The 24,268-nt window shown below is 46.2% G+C and overlaps 1 protein-coding gene across 2 annotated transcripts in view; it reads left to right on the top strand.

Annotated features, from left to right (window-relative positions):
- Positions 1-24,268, top strand: part of PAMR1 (peptidase domain containing associated with muscle regeneration 1) — a 75,941-nt gene that overhangs the window by 13,995 nt on the left and 37,678 nt on the right. For both annotated transcript variants that reach the window (XM_006937193.5, XM_045039138.1), the window contains exons 2-3: positions 6,049-6,225; positions 12,047-12,175. In XM_006937193.5, coding sequence (XP_006937255.1) covers positions 6,049-6,225; positions 12,047-12,175 — 306 coding nt within the window. The remainder of the gene's footprint in view (positions 1-6,048; positions 6,226-12,046; positions 12,176-24,268) is intronic.

Genomic DNA, 24,268 nt, shown 5'->3' with positions numbered 1-24,268 from the left:
ACCTAGCTCTTTCCCTCCTTTTCCTCGCTGGTCAAGTGAAGAAGTGAGGCTACATCATTTTAACTTAAAAGAAAAACCTACTTCCCTGGGTCACGTTGAAGATTAAATTGCATGAACAATGTAAAAGCACTTTAGGTAAACACATGCTGACATGCTTTAGTATTCACCCGTACATCCAGTAACTTCTGCTATTGGAGAGGTTTCTCTCAACCTTACTTTCTGGAACTGGCCTCTAGCACCATATTGAAATTCCCTGAAATCTATACAGCAAAAGCCAAATGACCAATATGCCTTTTCTGCAAATGTAATTCTAAGAAATGGAGGGAGGAAAAGTCCAGGAGATTGCTTTTGTCTGCTTACCGCGTTTTAAAATCTCTTCAGCTGGTCAACTTTAATTATTTCTTACAGAATATTTCACTTATCTATTTATTTCTTACACATATATTTTGAGGGCACCTTCTCGTCTCTGTTAAAGCTGGGGAGGAAGAAGGGTGATGGATTTGCCAGACCAGAGGGAACAGGTCGAGTCACAAAACCATGAAAACCATTGCCTCCTCCGGCACTTACACGGATTTCTGAGTTTTTGGTTTTGTTTTGTTTTTTAAGATTTATTTACTTATGTATTTATTTATTTATTTATTGAGTAATTGCTTTACCCCAGGTGGGGGCTCGAACTCACAACCCCGAGATCAAGAGTCACCTGTTTCACTGGCTGATCCAGCCAGGTGCCCCTCTACCTGTGGTTGTATTTAACGTCCTCCCCCCCCCCCCCCAGCAACCCTGTGAGTCCCATAGATTTGGTACTAATGTCCCTTCATGACCATCCATTTGTTCTCAGAGCATCCTGAAGTTTCCTTACCACAGTTAGTGATTATGTGTTTGTGAGGTCATTTGCCCTTAGTCTCCTCTTCTACAAAATAGTGACTTCTGTAAGGCTGGAAGGGTGCCTGTTTTTCTCTCCATCATATCCCAGCACCCAGCCTCCTACAGGACACAAGCAGACACTTGGTAAATACTTGTGCAATGAAAGAACGAATTTGTCAGTTCACCCGTATTCTTGGCACTGTGTTCAGTGGGGAAACTGAGGGACGGGGTGGTTAAACCTTTATTTATTTATTTTTTCTGAGAAGACGCAGCATGTTAGTTCTGTTAGTATGTTACCGCGGTAACAAATTACCACAGATTTACTAGTAACTTAGAACAGCACACCTTCATTTCTTCCAGTTCTGGCAGTCAGGAGTTTGAAATGAGTTTCCTGAGGCTAAAATCGAGGTGTCGGCCGGCCTGCATTCCTTCAGGAGGCTCCAGGGGAGGGTCTGTTCCCGTGCCTTGTCCAGCTTCCAGAAGCTGCCTGTGTCCCTCGGCTCGTCGTCCCTTCCTCCATCTTCAGAGCACGTCAGTCCAGTCTCTGCTTCTGTTGTCACCTCTTTCTGAGCATCCTGCCTCCCTCTTACGAGGGTCCCTGCAATGATGCTGGGCCCACCTGGACAATCCAGCATACTCTTCCCATCTCAAGATCCTTAAATTAGTTATATCTACAAAATCCCTTTTGCCTTGTAAGGCAACATTTTCATAGTTTTGGGGGGTTAGGATGTGGACATCTTTGGGAGGGCCATTATTCTGTTTGCCACCCACAGAATCCTCGAAAAGGAGCAAGTTGGTGGACCTGGCAGACAGAACAGCTTCCCGGGATCATTCCCTTTGGTTAAGATGATACGGCGCCTGGGACGTTACCTATGAAGTTAATATGATGGGCTTGGGAGGGCAGAGGTGGACTTGCTCATTGAAGTTAAAAGAAATGTCAATGAAGGCATTTTAGGGAATTAATTTCTGGGTAAAAAGGAGGCCAGAATATTCCATGGCTGGGCCAGAGGTGTTGCCTGCTGCTTAGGGGGAAATGGACGTCACTCTCTGTTGGAGTAGAGCCGACCTCACTTGGCCTTCTTAAGTTTAAAGGCTTGTAAAAGTTGCAAATTACTTTTATCCTGCCATTGCCCTCCCAGGAGTTACTCGTGCTTATAAATTCTTAGAAAAGCCTGAAGGATGTAGGGCTTACCCTAAGGTGAACAGAGGGAGGGCTAAGACACGAGCCACACCCCACAGGCATATTTGCTGTTCCCGGGGTTCAGATTGTGCACGGCTGGACAAGGTGGGGGCTGGACCCAAGGTAGGCAGCCTGGACCCACTGTCCCAGGCACTTCTCTACAGATGGAAAGTGCCTTAGTTCCAATAGCAAATTATGGGATGAAGCCAGCTCCCCTGGCTTGTAGCTCCAAGCTGGACCTACTGGATGGAAATACTGGACAATTGAAGAGAGGTAGCTCGGGTGTTAAGGCGGATTCATTCAATAAGCATTTATTGAGCGCCTTTTGTGTGCCAGACCCTTCCCTAGCAGCCGTGAACAAGTTAGATGTGGCTCCTACCAGCTTATGGTCATGTAAGGGATGCAGACAATAGGCAAGTAAATGGAAATGCAGAAAATGAGTATAAGTTGTGGTAAGGGCTAGACAAGGGAACACTTTACAGTAGAGATTATCATGGGGGGGGGGTGGAGCTATGCACTTCCAGGGGAGAAATCAGTGAGAACCTGTCTGAGCAGGTGTCATTTATCATAAGGCCTAAAAGGGTGAAACAGAGGCAGTGGGAAAAGCAAACGTGAAGGCCCGGAGGTGGACAAGAGCTTGGTGGTTTTGAGAAACTTCTAGAAGGTGGGAGACCATGGCCAAGAAAACGTTTGGAGGGGTAGGGAGTGGTGGTTTCTCAAAGGCCTGTGGGCCATGACGGAGCATTTGGGCTTTGTTCCAAATGCGGTGGGAGCCAACATGAACATTTTAAGTAAGGAACTGGTATGCTATACAGTAAAACCTTGGACTGTGAGTGTTGTGCAAAACAAGCAAGCATTTCTAATAAATTTTAACTTGAGAAACGAGCCATGTCTTGCAATCTGAGTAGTATGTGATGCCGAATGTCACATGATCACAGCTGAGCCAATGGCTCTTCTGTCTCTTCTCTCGCTGTGGGATGGTGGGCGATCATCTCCCGTGCTTGGAGGCTCGGTCTCAGGCCGTGGTGTTTGGCAGAAATCAGGGATTTTTCAGAACATTGGAAGGTGCCCACAACTGGCACGGGTGTATTTTTTGTCACTTCGAAGCACCCGTGGACAGTCGTTTGCTTTTCCATACAAGAGTAAGCTCAGGAATGCTTTGCCTCATTCTAGGTCCGGCTGCCTGCAGATAGAGACCCGTTCCTCTGCTGCCTTATTGCCAGTTACATTAAATACGGCGTATGACAAGAGTTTATTAATACTGTACTGTAGTCCACATCGGTCAGTGATAGTGGAAGTCGTCCCACACAACAACCCTCCTTTCTTGTCTCCCTCACACCAGCCATGAAGGTTTTCAAAGGCAAGTGCAGGTTAATTTGTTTATTTTTCTCCATATCTTGTCCATACTGGGCACCTGCAGGTCGCAGCCGTGCTGCATGCCTTCTCATGGCTGAGTAATATTCCACGGGCTGAGTACCACCGTATCCTGCACCACGTTTTATTTACTCACTGATCTCCTGATGGACACTTGGGTTGTTTCCACCTTTTGACTCCGGGGAATAATGCTGCAATGAACATTGGCCTACACGCATCTGTTTTGAGTCTCTGTTTTTGATTGTTTGGGAAGGTAGGTGGGAGTAGAATCGCTGGGCCTCAGTGATATTTCGGTGTCTGCCTTTGAAGGAACCGCCACCCTGGTTTCCACTGCACCCACCTTACCTTCCCACCAGCAGCACACGAGGGTTCCAGTCCCTCGACATCTTTGCCACCTCTTATTTTTCTTTTTTGTAGCCACCCTGGTACTGTGAGCTGGTATCTCTTCATGGCTTTATTTTGCATTTCCTCAGTGACTTGTGATGTCAACCATCTTCTTATGAGCTTATTGGCCATTTGTTTATCTTCTTTGGAGAAATACGTCTTCATGCTACTTGCCTGTTTGTCTTTCTGAGGTGGAATCGTAGGAGTTCTTTATGTATGTTTGATACGAAGCCCTTATCAAATCTTTCATTTGCAAATCTTTTCCCCCATTTTGTAGGCTGTCTTTTTACTTTCTTGACATGCCCTTTGTTGCACAAAATTTATTAATTGTGATAAAGCCCCAGCTATCTGTTTTTTCTCTGTTGTTGTTCATGTTTAAGGGTCGTATTTAAGGACTCGTTGCCAAATACAATGGAGATTTACCTTTGTGTTTTCTCCTGCTCTTTCTCATTTTTAACCATTATGTTCTCATCTGCATTTTCTTTTATTTAAGTTATTTTTTTAATGTTTATTTATTTTTGAGAGAGAGCGAGCAAGCAGGGGAGGGGCAGAGAGAGGGGGAGACACAGAATCCGAAGCAGGCTGCAGGCACCAAGCTATCAGCACAGAGCCTGACGTGGGGCTCAAACCCACAAACCGTGAGATCATGACCTGAGCCGAAGTCGGACACTTAACTGACTGAGCCACCCAGGCGCCCCTTGTCTACACTTTAGAAGTCATTCACTTCATCCAGCCAACATCAGAAACGTGGGAAGCTGAGTATCTATCCCGGTGTCTGTCCTGGTGGGGCCCGCAAACTAGTGGGGGAAACAAAACCTCACTAGTGACATTACAGTAATCTCTACCAATCACTCCCAAATGCCATCATGAGGACCTTTGCTGGCTGGCCAAAGTTTGTGGGGGGAAAATTAGAAAATTTTTCAAAAAGCTAAATTTATTCCATGTCAGGAACCATCTCTTATTATGCAAGTGGTTCCTTGCTATGATGCTAGAATGTTCTTATGACCTGAGGCTGACAGGAGATGGTGATAGTTTCTCTGGATGGTTCTACCTGGCAGGTTAAGGATGATCAGCTCAGCGTCAGGCTTCCAAATTTAGGAGGGGAAAACAGAAAACTAAACTGTGAAATTCGAGAGGTCAGAAGCCACCACAGATCCTAGTGTTGGTTTATGTGGGCCTGCAAAGCATGTTGGGGGATCCTTGCCCAGGGTTTTCAGGGACGACTTCACAGAGAAGCCAGATTCGCTTTCTCCCTCAAATATCTGACCTATTTCTTCTTCAGTCATCGTCTTTGTGCAAAATTTTTAGAAACTGAGAGTGGATGAGAAAAAAGAGCCAATCAAAACTCAGTCTGTTTTTTAGGCTGGGTTCCTCTGGGCAGCCTCCAACCGAGTCCTCTTATAGATTTTACCAGATGGTTTTTCTTTTTCATTTACTTAAGGTATGTTTTAAAAAAGAAAGAAAGACAGAAGTTCTACCCAGAAATACTTTTCTCTCTCTCTCTCTCTCATGGGAAAGAACGCTCAGTTGTATTTGGGGACTGAATGAAGTTTTGCCAATGAGTTCACCCTGGTAAAACATTGAAATTCTCCCAGACATACTAATTAAGATACTTTTTGTCTTTTTTGTTGGTGTTAGCTTTGAAGATACGATAAAAATGGCATGCTGCAAAATCGAGGAGCCAAGTTTGGAGGAAATGACATGGTCTCTGCTTGGCAATTAGCCTTGAACTTGAATGGCCTCGTCTACAGAGTAGTCTCCGAACTTTTTTGATGGCCCAAATGTCTGGGCTATGCTCTACAGGTGTTCAGTCGAGTGGTTCCTCCTGGAGTTGTGCAGTGTACAACCTATGTAGCTGTAAGCAGTAGCCGGATGCACCCCAGCAAAAATAGAAATGAGCATAGACACTCAAGAAATGTATACTTGTTTAGATTATTTTTGTGTATTCGCACAGATTATATACTGATAAAACATCAGTTCTTAGCTTTTTTTTTTTTTAAGGAATAAAAATGAATAATACTTCTAACACAATTTCGTCTGTGCCCCGGTGGATGGTTTTGAACACCCTTCAGGTCAGGCACCCCACTTTGGAGACACTGGCCTAGGAAGAATCCCCACGGCCTTCTCTATCGTTCAGGCAGGATGATGCATTTATAGGGCAAGGTTGCATCGTCCCAGTAGAGCCCTCATGGGTCTTACCCCTTCCTACCAGAACCCCTGTGCTCAGCTGCCGGTTTCCATTTCAGAGTACACGGTCATTAATGAGGCCTGCCCGGGAGCCGAGTGGAATATCATGTGTCGGGAGTGCTGTGAGTACGATCAGATCGAATGCGTCTGCCCTGGAAAGAAGGAGGTAGTGGGCTACACCATCCCTTGCTGCAGGAACGAGGAGAATGAGTGCGACTCCTGCCTCATTCACCCAGGTGAGCGTGGAATGCGAGACCTCAGGCTGCCTTCGGCTTTCCTGAGGTCGTGAATGGGAAGAGGCTTAACATCCTGGCCGACAGATACCAGGAGGCTGTGATGCTGTGACATGAAAAGTGGCATGAGGGGCGCCTGGGTGGCGCAGTCGGTTAAGCGTCCGACTTTAGCCAGGTCACGATCTCGCGGTCCGCGAGTTCGAGCCCCGCGTCGGGCTCTGGGCTGATGGCTCAGAGCCTGGAGCCTGTTTCGGATTCTGTGTCTCCCTCTCTCTCTGCCCCTCCCCCGTTCATGCTCTGTCTCTCTCTGTCCCAAAAAAAAAAAAAAAAAAGTGGCATGATTCTGCCCTGTTCTAACTTCGGGCCAGGGAAGTGGAGGAATTAGAACCCTCTTCACCGCTAACATGGGAAAGCTGTGAATGCATCCACTTTTTCGGTCATTTAATGAAAGACTCAGCAGCTCCTATGGACCATAGCAGATACTGGGAATACAATGATGTTTTTTTAAAAAAAGACATATTCCCTGCATTCCCAGAGCTTGTAGCCTGGCGGGGGCGATGGACGAGTAAACAGGCAGCTACAATACACAGCGTGGGGAGTGCTGTGATAGAGAAGCCCCAGGTGCCATGGGAGCGGGGATGGCGACGGAGGGTGGCGGTGGAGCTTACTGGAGGAGGTGATAGGTGTGCCGAAGGTGGAAGCAGCAAACTGAACGGGGTGGAGGGGGTGTGGTAGAGAGCTCAAGCCGTAGCCAGAGCATGTGCTAAGTCCCTGTGGCAAGAGAAAGCATGGGGTTTGGGAATTGCATGTTCCTCGTCTGGCCAAAGGAAGCTGTGTGTGTGTGTGTGTGTGTGTGTGTGTGTGTGTGTGTGTGAGAGAGAGAGAGAGAGAGAGAGAGAGAGAGAGAGAGAGAGAGAGATGAGAAACATGAAGAGTGATAAACAGACAAAGAGAAAAGATTCTAAGAGAGCTATCTGAGGGTCCAAGCCCCGACAGGCTTTGCACGTTGTGCTTTGACTTTAGGCTATATCCTGAAGAAATTTTAGCAACATTGGAGATCTTTGAGTAAAGACGTGAAACACGATTTTCTCTTTGGCTGAGGTATGGAGAAAGGATTAGAGGAAGGGCAGGCCAGGAGGCGGGGGGGGGGGGGGGGGGGGGGGAGGGGGGGAGTAACGGAGACCTTAATGAATGCCGCAGCCTTGCAGATGGAGAGAGGTGGCGGGATTTCAGAGCAATGCAAGGGAGTGGAATTGACAACAGTTTGGGATTGGCTGGATGGGGAAGGGAAGGGAAAAGTAGAAGTCAAGGATGACGCTCTGGCTCTGAGCTGGACATTTAGGAGGGGGTCCCAGTAATATAAGAGCATCTGAAGGTGAGACGGGACCTTCCCAGGCCACCGTGTACCATTCGTTGCCTTCTTCCGAGCCACCGTATCCCCACCACTGAGGGGACAGTGATTGTCGTTTTTCACTGCAGTGCCTGTCTGCCCAGAGACCCGTGAACACCCCAAGCCTCAGACTGAAGATGTTTCCAATGTGATTAGCAAGCCACCGAACAATTTCTAGGCGCTTTCCTGTCTGCTCCCTGGCGCGTCTGGCTTTTCCCAGGGGCGTCTTACCTTTTCCCTCGTAGGCCAGATCAAAAGGAAGATGTAGAGAGTTTCCAACACTCTTTCCTCGGGCTGAAGACCGAAAGGATGTCAAAAGTGCGTTTGGGGAATTTCTCTCGTTTCTGCTTTCCCCCCCTCTTTGACAAACACCCAGAATGATGCACGTAACTACCAGGAAGTTTCTTTTGTGGGAAGCTATAGAAGTGGAAAGAAAATGGGGCTCAAGTAAACAAGTGATATTTCTAAACTGTCTTCCTTCTTAGAAGAGAGCAATGCTGAGTTTGGAAATTCGAGTGACCTCGGTATAGCCTTTGTCCATTTGATCTAGAAAAAAAACCAATGGCCCCAATTTTCTGATGGTTAGTGTGGTTTGGAGGGAAATACTTGAGTAATGCTTCCAGATTTTCTAAGGAAATTTTGAGAATGAAACCAGGGTCTCTCAACCCGGGATCCTTGGTAGTGGTATCAGTCTTTGAACGATTTTCAGTATTTCCAAAAGCCTGGTGGTCACTGTTGGGGTGAGGGCAGGGCTTTGGTTTTATGATAAGTAAGAGAACTTCACAAGTGGTGCTTTGTGCTTCCTGCTACATTGTACAGACGGCGGTCAACACCTGTCTCAGCCGTACCAACATCTTCCTGTTACGACACACAAGAGGCACCCAGTGTCGCCCCCTTGAGGAATGCTAGGAATGATCTTTGGACCTAAGCGGTGACCAGCTGGTTGTTCCTGAAAGGGCAGGTTACGTAAAGGCTTGTTTTCTTTTTCTCATTTTCAGAATAGTGCGTTGATGCCCTAGCAGTTCCTACTGGTGATCAAAGAACCGTGTGCATGGTGTGTGTCAGTGTGAAATTATGAACTTAGGTGCTTTTACTTACGTGGTTTAATCCATTTCGGTCATGATTCATTTTCATGCATACATCCCCCTATCTCAGGACACTGGGGGGCCCCCCTCCGTGTCCATCTGTGTTCTTCTGACATGACCACTCTAGTGTTTGAGATCTTACTTGATTTTAGGCTCTTCTTGTGTATTTTCTGCCCCAGATCTGGAATCAGCCATCCCTCCAAGGAATTCTGGGCTTGACGCCATAATCTGGGCTCCAAACATGTTCCTTGTTCCTGGACTGTCCTTGTTGTACTAGGCTATCATTTATTTATTTAAAGTGGATGGGGCTAGGAAATACGTATTTTTAAACAAAGAGAAAAAGGAGTTTATGCCGGTAGTCAAGTGCAAATGTAATATTCCGAGGCGGTTTAATTAACTTTGCTAATTTTATATTTGCGTGTCTTTTCTGTCATGGTGAAGACAGTTTCTTAATGGTATTAACCTAATCACTTATTGGCTTTATCTTATAGCATAATATCATTGTACAAAATAGCAATAGCACTATTTTTTTTTTTTTTTGCGGTAACACCATTAATACTAACAAGGCCACTGATTATTACGGTTTTTATTGACCTTAGGCTACATCCCCCTAAATATAGTCGTTCTTTCGTCTGTGGTGTTACACCACGTACTTGATATATAGGCAGGTTTTTTGTTTCCATCTGTGTTCTGTATTTGACAACAGGAGCAAATACACATTTGTATATACATTTATATATCTCTCCCCTGGCACAAAAGACAGCCTACGATAAACACCGCTAACTACCTTGCTTTTTGTCTTCCTCTTAACACCATATGCTGGAGATCACTCACTGACCGGATGGATAAAGCCATTTTTTTTCCACTTCTTTTTACGGTTGCATGTAACTGCATTGTGTGGACTCCTATAGTTTACAAGTATTTGGGTTGTTTCCAGCCTTTTGCTATTATAAATAATATTACAGCGAAGAGCCTTAGACAGACATCACTTAGCATTTTGCAGTGTTCTTTGGGGTAGGTTCCTGGAAGAGAGGTTGCTGAGTCAAAGAGAGGTGCCTATGTCACGTTGCCGGCCTTTGTATCGTCCCCCGTGCACTCGGCATTCTCAGCAGCCGGGTATGAGGGTGCTGTTTTCCCAAAGCCTTGCGACACAAATCATTGTGGATTTTTGCCAGTCTCAAAGGTGAGAGATGGGATCGCAGCACAGTTTTAGAATCTCTATTCTTTTCCTCATTATGGTAGACAACCATCTCCTCTGGTGGCAGTGGTTACAGGCATCCACACCCAGGCACATGGTGGTGAGGATGTCAGTAGTGATGTCCCACGGTGTCCCGCAGCACTCGGGCCCTCCCTGGATCGAGTGTGCCGTGTATTTTCGTGTGGCTTGAGGCTAGGTAGCTCTGAACTCAGTCCCCTGGATTTTCTGGCAATGCCGTGAGCTACTTGGTGTCTCTGCGTCATCGCCTTGCTCATCTTGATCACCTGGCCGTTTTTTTGTGCCTTGCACCCAAAGGCCTTGAAGTTACTATGCCCAGAGAGAGAGTTGGCAGGGTAGTTAGGGGCAGACTCGGAGTCCGTTTGCCTCCTCAGTGGCAGAGTGGACAGGGAACCAAAGCGGGGAAAGTGGCACATGGGTGAAGGTGGCCTTTGGAAAGCACGGTGACTCCCCTGGGACCCGGTTGTGGGCCACATGACCCACTGGGATTTGATGAATCATATCAGCAACTCTTCTTCTCTGGTGGGAGGAAGCACTAGGACAGGGAAGCCGCATCAGGGTGGTGTGCAAAGAGAGGACTGCAAGTGCACACTATGGGCGGATGAAAACCCAGTTTCAGCCCAGATCACAGAGGTGTGCCATCAGCTCAAGGAAATACTGGTCGTCTCCAATGGTTGAGAAACCTGGATTAGCAGTTCATCTCTCCATCCACCCACCCATCCCTCCGTCCATCCGTCCATCCCGTCCATTTATTCATTCATTCAAATAGTACTTCTTGAACACTTGCTGTGTTCCAGATATCACATTAAGTGCTGGGAACATATTGTTGAACAAGACCTCAGTCCGTCATAGGCAAACAGACAGGCAGTTAAACATTGAGCAGGTTATGTGCAGTGGTAGGATAAGCCACGTGCAGGGATGGGAGTGCAGAGTAAGAATTATAGTTCATATTTGGGGGGTATGTACTATGTGCCGAGTCCTTCATATGCATGTGTTCGTTTAATTTTTAAAATAACCCTTAGGGGCAGGTACAGTTTTTACCCCCTGTTTTACAGATGATAACATGAGGGCACGGAGAGCTTCAGCAGTTTGCTCAGGGAAACACGGCCGGAGAACTTAGCTCTCCATTTTGATAAGTGGGATCGAATTATCTCTATCTTTCATCGCTGCCCCCCTCCCCTCAAGAGACTGTGTTTTAAAAATGACCCTTAACTGGGAGCTGCTCAACCTTCTGGTGTGGCCTGCTGGTGGGGGCAGGGCGACACGTTCTGGGGTGAGCCCCTTATTAGGCGTTGAGGTTGTTTCCCCGGCATACTTGGGTTATGGAAGGATATGGTATAGAAGACTATTTAACAGAACAGGAAGATACTATCTATTATTAACTGAAAAACTAAGTTACAAAAACAGAATGTACAGTCTATGACACAAGCTTAATTTTAAGAAAATGTGTTTTTGTATATACACAGAGAGGGTGTGTTACCAATCGTTGCTCCTGGGTGATGGACCGTTAGGTGTTTTTAATTTAATTCTCTTTGCCTGTCTGAATTTTCTAAATATTCCACAATATGGACATAATGCTTTTAGAAAGAGAAATAAATATGCTATGTTGATAGACAGATTCTAGCTTTTACTAGAAGTAGTTTCATGTTACTTCAAAACGTCAGCCACTAACTTGGAAGATGGTTCAGACCACCCCCCCCCCCTTGGATTCTGGTGACTCTGGCATTTTCCTAGGAATGAGTATCTTTTCCCAAGGGCTCAGGCACCTTTCTAGGCCCAGAGGCCTTCATCTGAGATGGGGCCCTGAGAAGTTACGGTGTCTCTCTCCTGCTGTCCATTAGAGCCCGTAAGTGCTTTTTTTTTTAAATTTTTTAAACATTTATTCATTTTTGAGAGAGAGAGGGAGACAGAGTGCAAGCGGGGGAGGGGCAGAGAGAGAGAGAGCGAGGCACAGAATCTGAAGCGGACTCCAGGCTCTGAGCTGTCGGCGCAGAGCCCGACGCGGGGCTCGAACTCACGAACTGTAAGATCGTGACCTGAGCCGAAGCCGGACGCTCAACCGACTGAGCCCCCCAGGCGCCCCAGAACCCGTAAGTGCCTAATCTAACATTCTTCTGCTGGGGAATTTTCCAGGCTGTACCATCTTTGAAAACTGCAAGGCCTGCCGGAACGGCTCGTGGGGGGGCACGCTGGACGACTTCTACGTGAAGGGCATCTACTGCGCAGAGTGCCGGGCGGGCTGGTACGGAGGAGACTGCATGCGTGAGTAGACCCCGACACGGCCCCCTCCCTGTGCATGCTGTGTTCACGTGGCAGCTTGCAACACACTAAGGTTTGTCTTGTTGGAATCTGAGTTCTGGAAAGCTGCGGCCAGAGGGCTTTCTAGGTAAGACTATAAAAAAACAACAACAACAAAGGCGTGTTTCCATCTGCTGGGTGTGGATGGTGGACATCTGTTTAGAATTGGCGCCCAGGGGTTTATATCTGCTCTTAAATCTTCTCCTTTCTCCTAAATGAAGCCAAGACATTCTGCACCCAGCACGCCTCGTGTCTGTTAACACAGAAGCAGTTGTGTGTTAGCCGTGGTCAGCAACCGGTGAATGAGGCTTCAACCATGCTGAGTTCTGTAGTGCATTTTAAATATCAAGTTCTATTGGTGAATTTCTTGAATCCTGAGTTAAATTCCTGGCACCCACATCAAATTGTCGGCATGCCGCTTCTCCCAGGGAAGGGATTCTTTCTGGGTTTGACTTCGTCTCTAAGAATTACTTAATCTTTATTAGGGTTCCCCTCTGAATTTCAATAAGCCCTTGAAAACGGAGTGGAAATCTAACCTCTCAGTTTAAAACTCCCCTCCGCAGTGCCCTGACAGTGACTGTCCCTCTGAGAGTCTGGAGCCACAGACTGTTATCTTGTTAAGCCTCCGATACATGCTCCCTATTTGTGTTTTGTTTTTAGATGTTTATTTTTGAGAGAGAGGGAGCCAGAGCGTGAGTGGGGGAGGGGCAGAGAGAGAGGGAGACACAGAGCCCGAAGCAGGCTCCAGGCTCCGAGCGGTCAGCACAGAGCCCGACGCGGGGCTCGAACCACAAACTGCAAGATCATGACCTGAACTGAAGTCGGACGCCCAACCGACTGAGCCACCCGGGCGCCCCGACATGCTCCCTATTTGAGTCAGAAACAGGATGAGTTGACAGTCCGAGCGAATTTACTCTTATGAATGATAGTCCCAGTTTGCAGAGATGAGTATAGAGTATTGTTGATTTTTTTGCCTGACCCCACCTGCAGCAAAATGCCATGAGTTTCGAGAGTCTAAGGCAAAGGATTCGCTGTGTGGTCTGCAGCTGAGGGACTCCGCTCTATCTGGAGGAGAATTGGTGTATTAGGATTTTCGGATGAACCTGGATGTTAAATTATCCAGAATACAGATAAATTTATTTTATGTATTTATTTTTAAATGTTTTTTTTTTTATTTTGAGAGAGAGAGAGAGAGAGAGAGAGAGAGAGCACGAGCAGGGGAGGGGCAGAGAGAGAGGGAGACAGAGAATCTGAAACAGGCTCTGCACTATCACTGCAAAGCCCAACGTGGGTGGGGCTCGAACTCATGAACCCTGAGATCAGGACCTTAACCAAAGTCAGAGGCTCAACCAACTGAGCCACTGGGGCACCCCCAGAATACAGATACTTTTAAAAGTGCTGGGTTTTGGTTGCAGATTTAAAAACTTCAATGTCATTTTAGGTGGGTTCTAGGTGGATTAGCTGTGGGATTTAACCCTGGTCTGCCTTTGGCCGCTGTTCTCTGAGGATGGTGTAGCATAAAGGTCAAGACCACAAGCTCTGGAATGACGCAGACCTGTAATTTTGCCAGTCACTAGCACCGTGGCCTTTGCCAAGTCGCTTAACCTTGCTAAGCTCAGTTTCCTTTTCTTTACGGTGGGAGTAATGCTACCTCCTAGGGTTAGTTCAAGAATTCATAATGCATATGAAGCACTTAATGCTTTGTCTGGTACATAGTAAAAGCTCAACAAATACATAAATACATCATTATTGTTCTATATGCTCCTTAATTGCCAAGCTGGTAGGTGGCCCAGAAATAAAAACTACTTTCAATAAAAGGGTTTTTTAAAAAAAAATTTAATGTTTATTTATTTCGGAGACAGAGAGAGACAGAGCATGAGTGGGGGAGGGGCAGAGAGAGAGGGAGACATAGCATCCGAATCAGGTTCCAGGCTCTGAGCTGTCAGGACAGACCCCGATGCGGGGCTCGAACTCACAAACCGTGAGATCATGACCTAAGCCGAAGTTGGACACAACCGACTGAGCCACCCAGGCGCCCTCAATAAAAGTTTAAGAAAGAAGAGATATGGGGCGCCTGGGTGGCTTGGTCGGTTAAGCGTCCGACTTTGGCTCAGGTCATGATCTCATGGTCCGTGAGTTTGAGCCCCGCGTCGGGCTTGGTGCTGACAGCTCAGAGCCTGGAGCCTGTTTCGGATTCTGTGACTCCCTCTCTCTCTGCCCCTCCCCTGTTCATGCTCTGTCTCTCTCTGTCTCAAAAATAAATAAACGTTAAAAAAAAAAAGAAAAAAAAAAGAAAAAAAAAAGAAAGAAGAGATATAATGTACATGGTTAGATTTCACATTGACCTTTGGAGTAATGAGATAACTTTGGGGTTTTCTCCCCTTTGGATATGGGAAGTTGCTTTTTTTCTTTGTGAGTGAATAGAGAAGTGGTATGAGATGGGGTGGAGCCATCTGCCGGAGTCGGCTCACGTATGACCTTAGAGGCAGGGAAAGTAGGTAAAGAGTTTAGATGTTTTTATATTTTATTTTATTTTATTTTGTTTTATTTTATTTTATTATTTTATTTAATTTTAATTTTATTTCATTTTATTTATTTTATTAAAAAATTTTTTTTGATGCGTATTTATTTGAGAGAGAGGCAGAGACAGGATGCAAGTGGGTTAGGGGCAGAGAGAGAGGGAGACATAGAATCTGAAGCAGGCTCCACACTCAGTGTGGAGTTTGCCCTGGTACTTAATCCCACCATCCTGGAATCAAGAGTTGGATGCTCAACTGACTGAGTCGCCCAGGTGCCCCAAGAGTTTAGATGTTATTCTAAGAGCAATGGGAAGCCAAGAAAAATCTGTGGACTAGGTATGGCTAAGTGCTCTGAGAACATAGATAAAAGGACAATTAATCCTAGGGAGTCAGGGACAGGGGAGGTAATGGTTGAGCTATGCCTCTGTTCACCTGTGGGTAAAACAGGAAGGTGCCTAGGTCTGTGTGATTCTAGACCCCTTGTTCTTTTTTTTTATTTTAATTTTTTTTAATGTTTATTTATTTTTGAGAGAGAGAAAGAGACAGAGCGTGAGTAGGAGAAGGGCAGAGGGAGGGAGACACAGGATCTGAAGCAGGCTCCAGGCTCTGAGCTGTCAGCACAGAGCCCGTTGTGGGGCTTGAACCCTTGAACTAAGAGATCATGACCTGACCCGAAGTCGGATGCTTAACTGACTGAGCCACGCAGGTGCCCCTAGGCCCCTTTTTCTTTTTTTTTTTTTTAAGTTTATTTATTTTAGAGAGAGAAAGAGAGAGAGAGAGATTGAGCACGAGTGGGGGAGGGACAGAGAGAGAGACAGAGACAGAGAGAGAGATAATCCCAAGCAGGCTCTGCACTGTCAGCATACAGCCTGATGCCGGGCTCGATCTCTCAAACCGTGAGATCATGACCTGAACTGAAATCAAGAGTTGGACGCTTAACCGACTGAGCCCCCCAAGTGCCCCTAGACCCCTCATCCTTAAGCACAGTGCCATCCTACCTCTGCTGGCAAGGCCCCATCGGACAGCTCTGTTTCCGCTGAGAAGTAGGAAGTGAAATCCTGCCGACAGCAGAGTGCACGTGCGTCTGCGACTGGGCAGTTACCGAAGGTTTGGGACAGCCGCAGGAGGACTAAGGAAAGGCACCAGCTCGTGGCAAAGTAAAGCTTGTCCAAGCAGACTAAGGACCCCGCTGTAGCTGGATCCCCTGTGTAGGTGGTACAGTCCACACGGTTGGGCAGTGCTCGGGCAGCAGGGCAGCAGAGGGGAATAAAACCAGTCATCTGGTGGGTCCACGCATTGGCTAAGACATGATGGTCCAGATTGGGGACCACATGAAACCGGAAAGAGGCTGGAGAAAGGGCAGTGACCAGAGGTGTCAGCGAGGTGGAAAAGCAGGTGCAGTGTCAATAGAGTAGCGGAACATGTAGGAGGGAGGGGTACTGTGATCATAGAGCAGAATTTCCAAGTGGAAGCTTCCAGGAGTAGTAGTGATAAGGTGTTCATCTATATTAGTCATTTGTGTGTGTGTGTGTGTGTGTGTAACAAACCATCTCAAAAGGACAAATGTTTATTTTCCTTTGTCATGCGTCTGTGGGTTGGCTGAGGTTCAACTGATTTCAGCGGGGTTGGCCTGGGTTGCGCTCCGGCTTCAGGGCTCAGCCCCAAAGGAGCAGCAGCTACTTGGGACGTCCTCTGCTCAGGGTGGGTTGCAAAAACACTAGAGGCCGCGCCAAACACACAGGCACATTTAAGGCCTCTGCTCCCATCACATCCACTAACTTCCCCAAAAAAGTCACACGGCCAAGCCCCCGATCAGTCAAGTAGGGAAGTGTACACCATCCCAAGGAGGAGGGGTACAATTATTTCCTAAATGGTTCTCCAGTCCCTCCGTATAAATAAGTGAGCTTGTTTAGGGACAGGACAGGGAAAGAGAAGAATATTTGGATACAGGAGAGTGCTAAAGCAAGTAGGAACAAGACAGAAGGAGAGCAGTTGCCCAAAGAAATCCTGTGCGTGAGCCTTTCCAAATAACACCTATTGGTTGAGTCTTGGCTTTAGCCTCAGTATAAAAGTTGGCTGTATATGGAATCTGACTGGTTGGATAGTGAGAGTGCCCATGTGTAGGATCAAGGGTTTCTTGAGGATAGCAGATAACAGGGCAACTGGTCATGAACCCTAGGAAAGAGAGCGGAGAGCATCATTCGTTCATCTACCCATCCATTCAAAAAAGATTTCTTTTTAATGTTTATTTATTTTTGAGAGAGAGAGAGAGAGCGTGAGCAGAGCAGAGCAGAGAAGGGACAGAGAGAGAGGGAGACACGGAATCAGAAGCAGGCTCCAGTCTCTGAGCTGTCAGCCCAGAGCCCAACGCAGGGCTTGAACTCACAAAACCCGAGATCATAAGCTGAGTCCAAGTTGGACACTCAACCGACTGAGCCACCCAGGCACCCCCCAAAATATTTCTTTAAAAAATTTTTTTAATTACATTTATTTATTTTTGAAAGAGCGAAGCGCGTGAGCAGGGGAGGGGCAGAGAGAGAAGGAGACACAGAATCCGAAGCAGGCCCCAGGCTCTGAGCAAGCATTCAGCACAGAGCCTGACGCAGGGCTCAAACCCAGGAACCATGAGATCATGACCTGAGCCAAAGTCAGACACTCAACCGACTGAGCCACCCAGGCGCCCCCTAAAAATATTTCTTAAATAGATGCTCCTAGGTCCTGGACGTACAATGGCAAGACAGATATGGTCCCTGTAATTTTGGATCTTGCAATATAGAGAGGAGAGACCAAAAAAAAAAAAAAAAAAATTGGAATGTGGTCAGCTCTTTGAAACAAACAGAATAATGGCCAGATTCCTATCTCATTCTGTGTTGGTTCGGTTATGCTTGTTCAATTTCATCATGCTTGCTCTGAAAGCCTCTTTTCTCACGTTGTATGTTCTTTGATCACAGTCGTAAGCATTTATGAAGCATTTCTTATGGGTCGGTCACCAGGGAGAACAATGAGCCCTCAATGAGTTTACAATCCAACTTATGGAAACAGGGCTTGACTGTGAGAAGACTAGGTTCTTATCACCTGCACCTCATACTGGCATAAAATAAATGTGAAGGGAATTCAAAGGCGGAAGTAATTCATTTCGCTGTTTGCTGAGCGCTTGCCTACTGCTGGGCACTATGCTGCCTGCCTGTATAAAGAAGGAGCTGAACGCTTGGTGCCCTGTTCCTGGCTGGAGCAATGCAAGCATTTACCCAGTAGATGGCACCCAAGTGATCCTTTCAGGTTGTTTAATTCAGAGGGAGGGCTTCCTGCTGAGTAAGATCTGTGGAGCCCTGGCATTTTTTCCTGAGTGCCCTATAGAACCTTGGAAAGAGAAGAGACAGGCAAATGCCACAAAGGATCAGAATATTTTATATTTGAGTTATAGAGCATTCAGTATTGAGCAGATGCTATAGCACCTTTATTTGCTCACTGTCCTCGACAATATTCTTAATAATTGGTATGACAGTCTTAAAACCCGTTAGGTGATTGATTCATTCATAACAATTGACAGATTATATTAACCAAGTTCATAGGAGAGGGGCCTGAGGTCAGTGAGCCCAGGAGAGGACTTTCTTCACGTCCTCTTGCCTGCGGAAGATTGGTTTAGTAAGCTCAGAGTATTCCAGGCTTCAGAAAGGAGCTGATTCTTTCTTCCTTCCTCCAACTTTTTATTTTGAAAAATTTTATATTCACGGAGAGCTGAAAGAATAGTACGTTCATATGCCCTTCACCTGGACCCACCAGTGATCATTTTCTCACATCTGACTTTCTCTTTTACAGCACTATGAACGCATGAATTTAATTTTTTTCCGTATTTTGCAATGTTATCATCATTTTTCTTTCTGATGCTCAAATTGTCCCAGAATTGACCTTTCAAGCCAACTCTATAGGATTATTCTCTAGGCACTTCCTTGCTTTCCTTCTGCCCGCCCCTCAGCCAGATGTTTCAAGTTCACCTTGATTGTTTATGTCCAAGTCCTGGCGCCAGCCATTTCTCCATGAATCCTGGTTCCTTTTGTAGGGAGTGGTTATTATGAACGGTGAGCTGGACGGTGGCTAAAAAGGCACTGATATCTCAAGTCAACATTAAGTCTTCCTCCCAAGGCTTCATAAACTGGAAAGTTGACTTCTTAAGTGGAACCACTTCATTGTACTTCAGAGTGGAATTTGTTTGTTTGTTTAATTTACTTACTTTTATTTTGTTTTAATTTTTTGATATTTATTTTTGAGAGAGAGAGTCAGAGTGTGAGTGGGGAGGGACAGAGAGGGAGAATCAGAAGCACGGAGCCCTACACGGGGCTCGCACTCATGAACTACGAGATCATGACCTGAGCCAAAGTCAGATGCTTAACTGACTGAGCCACCCAGGTGCCCCAGAGTGGAGCTTATTTAACGTGGCCCTCAGGCTGAGTTCTTTAGCCACCGAATGAGATGAGCAATGAGAGGGCAGAAGAGCCACCCAGGATGCCATACCTCCAGCTCACATTGCAGTGACCCAGACTTTCAGGCTATGGAGAATCTAGGGGATGGAAGGTTAGGAAGTCAACCCAGATGAGAGAGGATTTATGAGGAGAGATGATGGACCCTTAATACATTTTATCTTCTTAGCCATATTTTGGATAGAACAGAGGAACTGGCCACGAGCCATGCCTAAACATGGGCTAGAATATGAGACAGGAGGACGATTTGTGTAGCCTTGTTCTTGAGCCATAGTGTGGAATGATCAAGAGCAAATTTTGAGAGAGAGAGCGCGAGCAAGAAGGCTCACAAATCTATGTGCTACTGATATATGGAGCTGTCTTCCTAGGGAACCATAGAATCACCAAGGAGGAGTCCCTGAAAACTGCCTCATCTTGTTCTGGACTTATGTGTCCTGAAACTTCCAGGAAAGGAAAGATGCCCATGTGGATCCAAACTGGGAACTGTATTCTGTGGTGGTTACCAACTGGGCTTGGAACTAGTAGGACCTGGATTTGAATCTCTCCTCCCTCTGTGACTTGGGGCAAAGTGACTCAATCTTTGTAAATCTGTTTCCTCATTTACAAAATGGGATAATAATAGTGGGCGCTTTGTGGATTTTTGTGAGGGAGGGTTAAATGAAGCACTGTCTGTAAATCCCTTAATATGAAGCCTGAGTCATAGTAAATGCTCAATAAATGGTGGTTGCCATTCTTATCATTACTAAGCAAGAGACAGCAAGAGAGCTCTTGTTTTTCTTTTTTTTCCTTTTGTTTGGGAAAGAAATGAATGTAGGGCCAGAGAGCAAAAATAGTAAAGTAGAATTCCCTAAGGAACAAGAAAATATATACCAGGCATGAGGAGGTAATCTTCCCAGAACAAGTATTATATGGTAAGTAGTATTTTACATCTCATATAAAATTATATGAAAGTTATATATATATTATATATATACTATATATATATATTTATATATAGTATATATATTTATATATATACTATATATATTTATATATAACATATTTTATATTGCTAAAGCTGTGACTGCAGGGAATTCATGTCTGAACCTTTGAAGAGGATTTTATTTTATTTAAAAAAAATTTTTTTAACGTTTATTTATTTTTGAGACAGAGAGAGACAGAGCAGGAACGGGGGAGGGTCAGAGAGAGGGAGACACAGAATCTGAAATAGGCTCCAGGCTCTGAGCTGTCAGCACAGAGCCCGACGCGGGGCTCGAACTCACGGACCGCGAGATCATGACCTGAGCCGAAGTCGGCCACTTAACCGACTGAGCCACCCAGGCGCCCCTGAAGAGGATTTTATATTGTCAAAGAACTCATCAATCATTGCTCAGTTTCTGGCGAAGGTGTAGGAGGACATGAAAAAGGCCTTCCTTCCTGCTCAAATAGCAAGAAATCACTTGATAAACCAAAGAAAATCCACGGTTTTCTTTAAAGCTGTCAAGTATCCGTGAACACAAAATCTAAAAGAATCTAAACCCCAGAGGAATAAGTTCTTCCTGGGTAGGCGGGTCATCCAGGATACCTTAGACCAGGGCTAGCTATGAAGCTGAGGGCAGGGCAGGTGGAAGAGGTGGGGGGGGGGGGGGGGGAGGCTAGCCAGACTTGTGATGAACCTGTGGGCCAGCCTGCTGAACTTGTATCTAAAGGAGACCCCAAAGTAAAGGCAATTCAAGTATTTTCTTAAATGAAATTGTGCCGAGCAAGCAGAGTCTCGGGCAAGACTGCAAAGCAGAAGATCTCGGGATGCTGGAGTTTTGCAACTTCAAAAACTTGGTGATTTCAAAGTCTCAAAAGCTCACAGTTTCCCAGTCTTACAATTATGGAGGCGGAGGAAGCTGAGGGGGGGAGGTTCAGGGGGAGTGTTGAAAATCAAAGACAGACTTTTTTTAGGTTTCTGGTGCTTCAATTTCAAGATCCCTCTAGAAGAATCATATATCCCGTCCTGCTTCATACTAGTTTAATTTCTGATTGGTTTCAAATGATCAGCCCCTCATCTTCCCTGCCTAATAGAGGAAAGGATATTACCAGTCAAAAAAAAAATATGTATTTTCTATTGTGAAGAAGCAAGAGAATATAGCCTTCAGTGTAGAGAAAAAAATCAGTCAAAAGAAACAGACCATGCATGATCAAATACTGGAATTTTCGGTTAAGGAATCAAAAAACACACTTTTTAATAGGGGCACCCAGCGGGCTTCGTTGGTAGTAATGCAACTCTTGATCTCAGGGTCATGAGTTTAAGCCCCATGTTGGGCGTAGAGCTTACCTAAAAATAAATAAATAAATGAAATAAAATAACTTTAAATATACTAAAGGTTCCACAGGAAAGAAGAGATGAGAAATTTCAGGATATATTTGGAAAGTGTTAAAAAGAAATTTCATAACCGAAAACCAGTCTACACACACACACACACACACACACACACACTACTGTATTCATTGGAGGGGATTAACAGTTGATTGGTCACAATGAAGAAAGGATTGGGGAACTTAAACACATATTTAATAGAAATCAGCCAAACTAAAGCGCAGAGAAATGCTTTTTTTTTTTTTTATTCAGCAGTTGAAGTTCTCTGTGCTACCCAAGCCCAGATCCTCTCTTTTGAGTTGGATTGGCAGAGTTCAATCTCTACTATTTTTGCAAAGATCCTGATGACTTTGGGGAGGACAGACTTTCTACAGCAAAGTGGCAGACACTGTTCTTGCTGGTCAGTTGTTTCAACTAAGTGGACAGACCGCTTAGTACAAAGATGAGGGGCTTTCAGAATGGTTTGATGGGGCGGGGAGATGTTTGAGTTTATCTGGTATAGGCATTCATTCAGTTAACAATTATTTGGACACCTGCTCCATGCATATAAAGGTGTGAACAAGACAGACAAGGCCCCTGCTCTCACAGAACTGTGTCATGAGTTGGGGGGGAGGCAAACAATTAAATAAACCATCACTCTAATGTATCAAATTAGTTGAGATTATAGGCCAAATCATAAGGTGAGCCATGGAATTATTCCTAGACATCTGACAGTTCCTGATTAAGATCTGAGCCCCTGATAAAAGCCATCTTTTAGCACTTATTATGAACCAGGCATTGTTCTAAGTGCCTTCATGTCCTAAGCCATCATTCCTCATCAAAGCTGTTTTATAGGTGAGGACACTGGGGCACAGGGAGGTTAAGTAACTTCCCTATTGTCATGTAGCTTGTAAGTAGCAGAGGGAAGATGCCAATTCAGAAGCCAGGCCCCAGAGCCCAGTCTCTCACCCTCTATCCTAAATCGTTTCTTGTTGTGGGAGGCACTTGAGGTCCTCACTCTGAGTTCCTGTGCAGGGGCCTAGCAGGTCATGGTAGGATGATACAAGTCACGTGGAAGGTGTGAGCTCCCCCCCAGCTCCTGGCCTGGAACGTGGGTCGTCCCCATGTCATCATCCAGGCATTTCTTCTGCCATCAGTGTCTGGGTTCCTGGGTCTAAATGGGTTTAGGGATGTAGCCAATGCTGTAAGGAGGCCCTTAGGAGCCTTGGAGCAGGCTGGGGCATCCCCAGCGAGTCTTGCGCCAAAATAGCGTCTCAGATCCAGACAGGACTCGAGAAATAACACGATTAGTTGCCGTTTATTGAGCATTTTTACCTATCGGGTACTATGCTAAATGCTTTACAAAATGATCTATCTTGTTTAATCCTTACAACAAATAAGAAAACAACAACATGGTGGAAGGAACATTCTCATTTCCAAATGAGGAAGTCTTGGCCTTGAGAATCTGGAGAACTTGTCTGGAGTCACACAGCTAGTAAAAGGCTGAGCGGAAGCGGACCCAGCCTGACTTCACGACTGCCCCTTAATCATTTTGAGTCTTGCCCTGGAGTCCTCTCAGAAGGAGGGAAGAAAATGCAAATGTCTCTGTCTGAATGCTTGCTTTCTTTACTCCTTTCTGCACCCACCCCCCCACCACTCCCAAGAGGAAAGATTTAAGAAACAAAACAAACACAACAAAACCCCAACCATGTCTCAGAAGCTTGTTGTGTCTGTCTCTTGCTCCTCCTTCCCCACCCTCCATGCTGGAGATAGCAAGACTTTTGTCTGAGTGCTGCGGTGTTCATTTTTGTTGGGAACCTTCCAGCTCTCTTGCCAGTTTAGAAATTAATGGAGATTTCCCTTCGGCTCTGCAGCAGTAGGGTCTCTCCAGCTAACTCTCCTATTTTGGCTCATAGCAACTGAGAAGGGTCGGGGGGTGGCGGGGTTGGAGAGGAGTCCAGGATTTGAGAGCCCAGGGGACAGCGTGGCTTCGCTGGCAAACACCCCTACACACATACACACACGCCCCACTTCCCCCTGCAACGAGACATCGTCGGGGAATCTGAGCACGTTTCCGGGCCCACTGCCTGCTCTGGTCTTTCAGACTCAGGACCACCTGCTTGGTTGGCCAGCAGTGCCTCCTTGGCGGGAACACTCAGCTGTGTTCACTGTTCTGCTCTAGACAGAGAGGTGCACTGAGTCCGCCCTGCACCCAGGCCCGCCAGTTCCCGGGGAGGAGGCAAGAGTGGAAAGGGAGCTGAAGGAGCCCCTTGGGGTGGGCAGGGGGTAGGGCTCCTTCCTCCTCTCCCCTGTGCCCAACACCCCTCCCCTGAGCACATTTCTGAGAAGTGGCCTCTTTGTGTCTGCTTGGTTGGAACTTGTCCGCCGTCTTGGGGTCAACTCCTCCCTTCCCCCCAGAGGGAGAAGGAAAACATCAGGAGGAATCGAGGCATGGCATGTGCTTTGGAGTCCTGGCTACTTCTGAAGGACAGCCCTGGGCCTGCAGGACCAAGTGGTCTTGCATTTCACATGGCCAGGGGCCAGCACCCGGGTGGGAATGGAGGCCCCAGCCTCTCCAGAGGCTGCATGAGATCCTGGGTCTGGCTAAAGCCTGAATGGTCCTGCCAAGGAGACCTGACTGGGATGGGTACCAGCACCCCCGGCCATGAGGAGAGGCCCGGTTTCCCTGCTGCCTGAGTCCAGCTTCCATATGCAGGGAAGCAGGCAGGCAGCA

The sequence above is a fragment of the Felis catus genome, chromosome D1, assembly GCF_018350175.1.
Source record: "Felis catus isolate Fca126 chromosome D1, F.catus_Fca126_mat1.0, whole genome shotgun sequence".
NCBI classification, from domain to species: Eukaryota; Metazoa; Chordata; class Mammalia; order Carnivora; family Felidae; genus Felis; species Felis catus.
The sequence above is the reverse complement of the archived record's forward strand: the minus strand, read 5'-3'. Positions and strand labels throughout refer to the sequence as shown.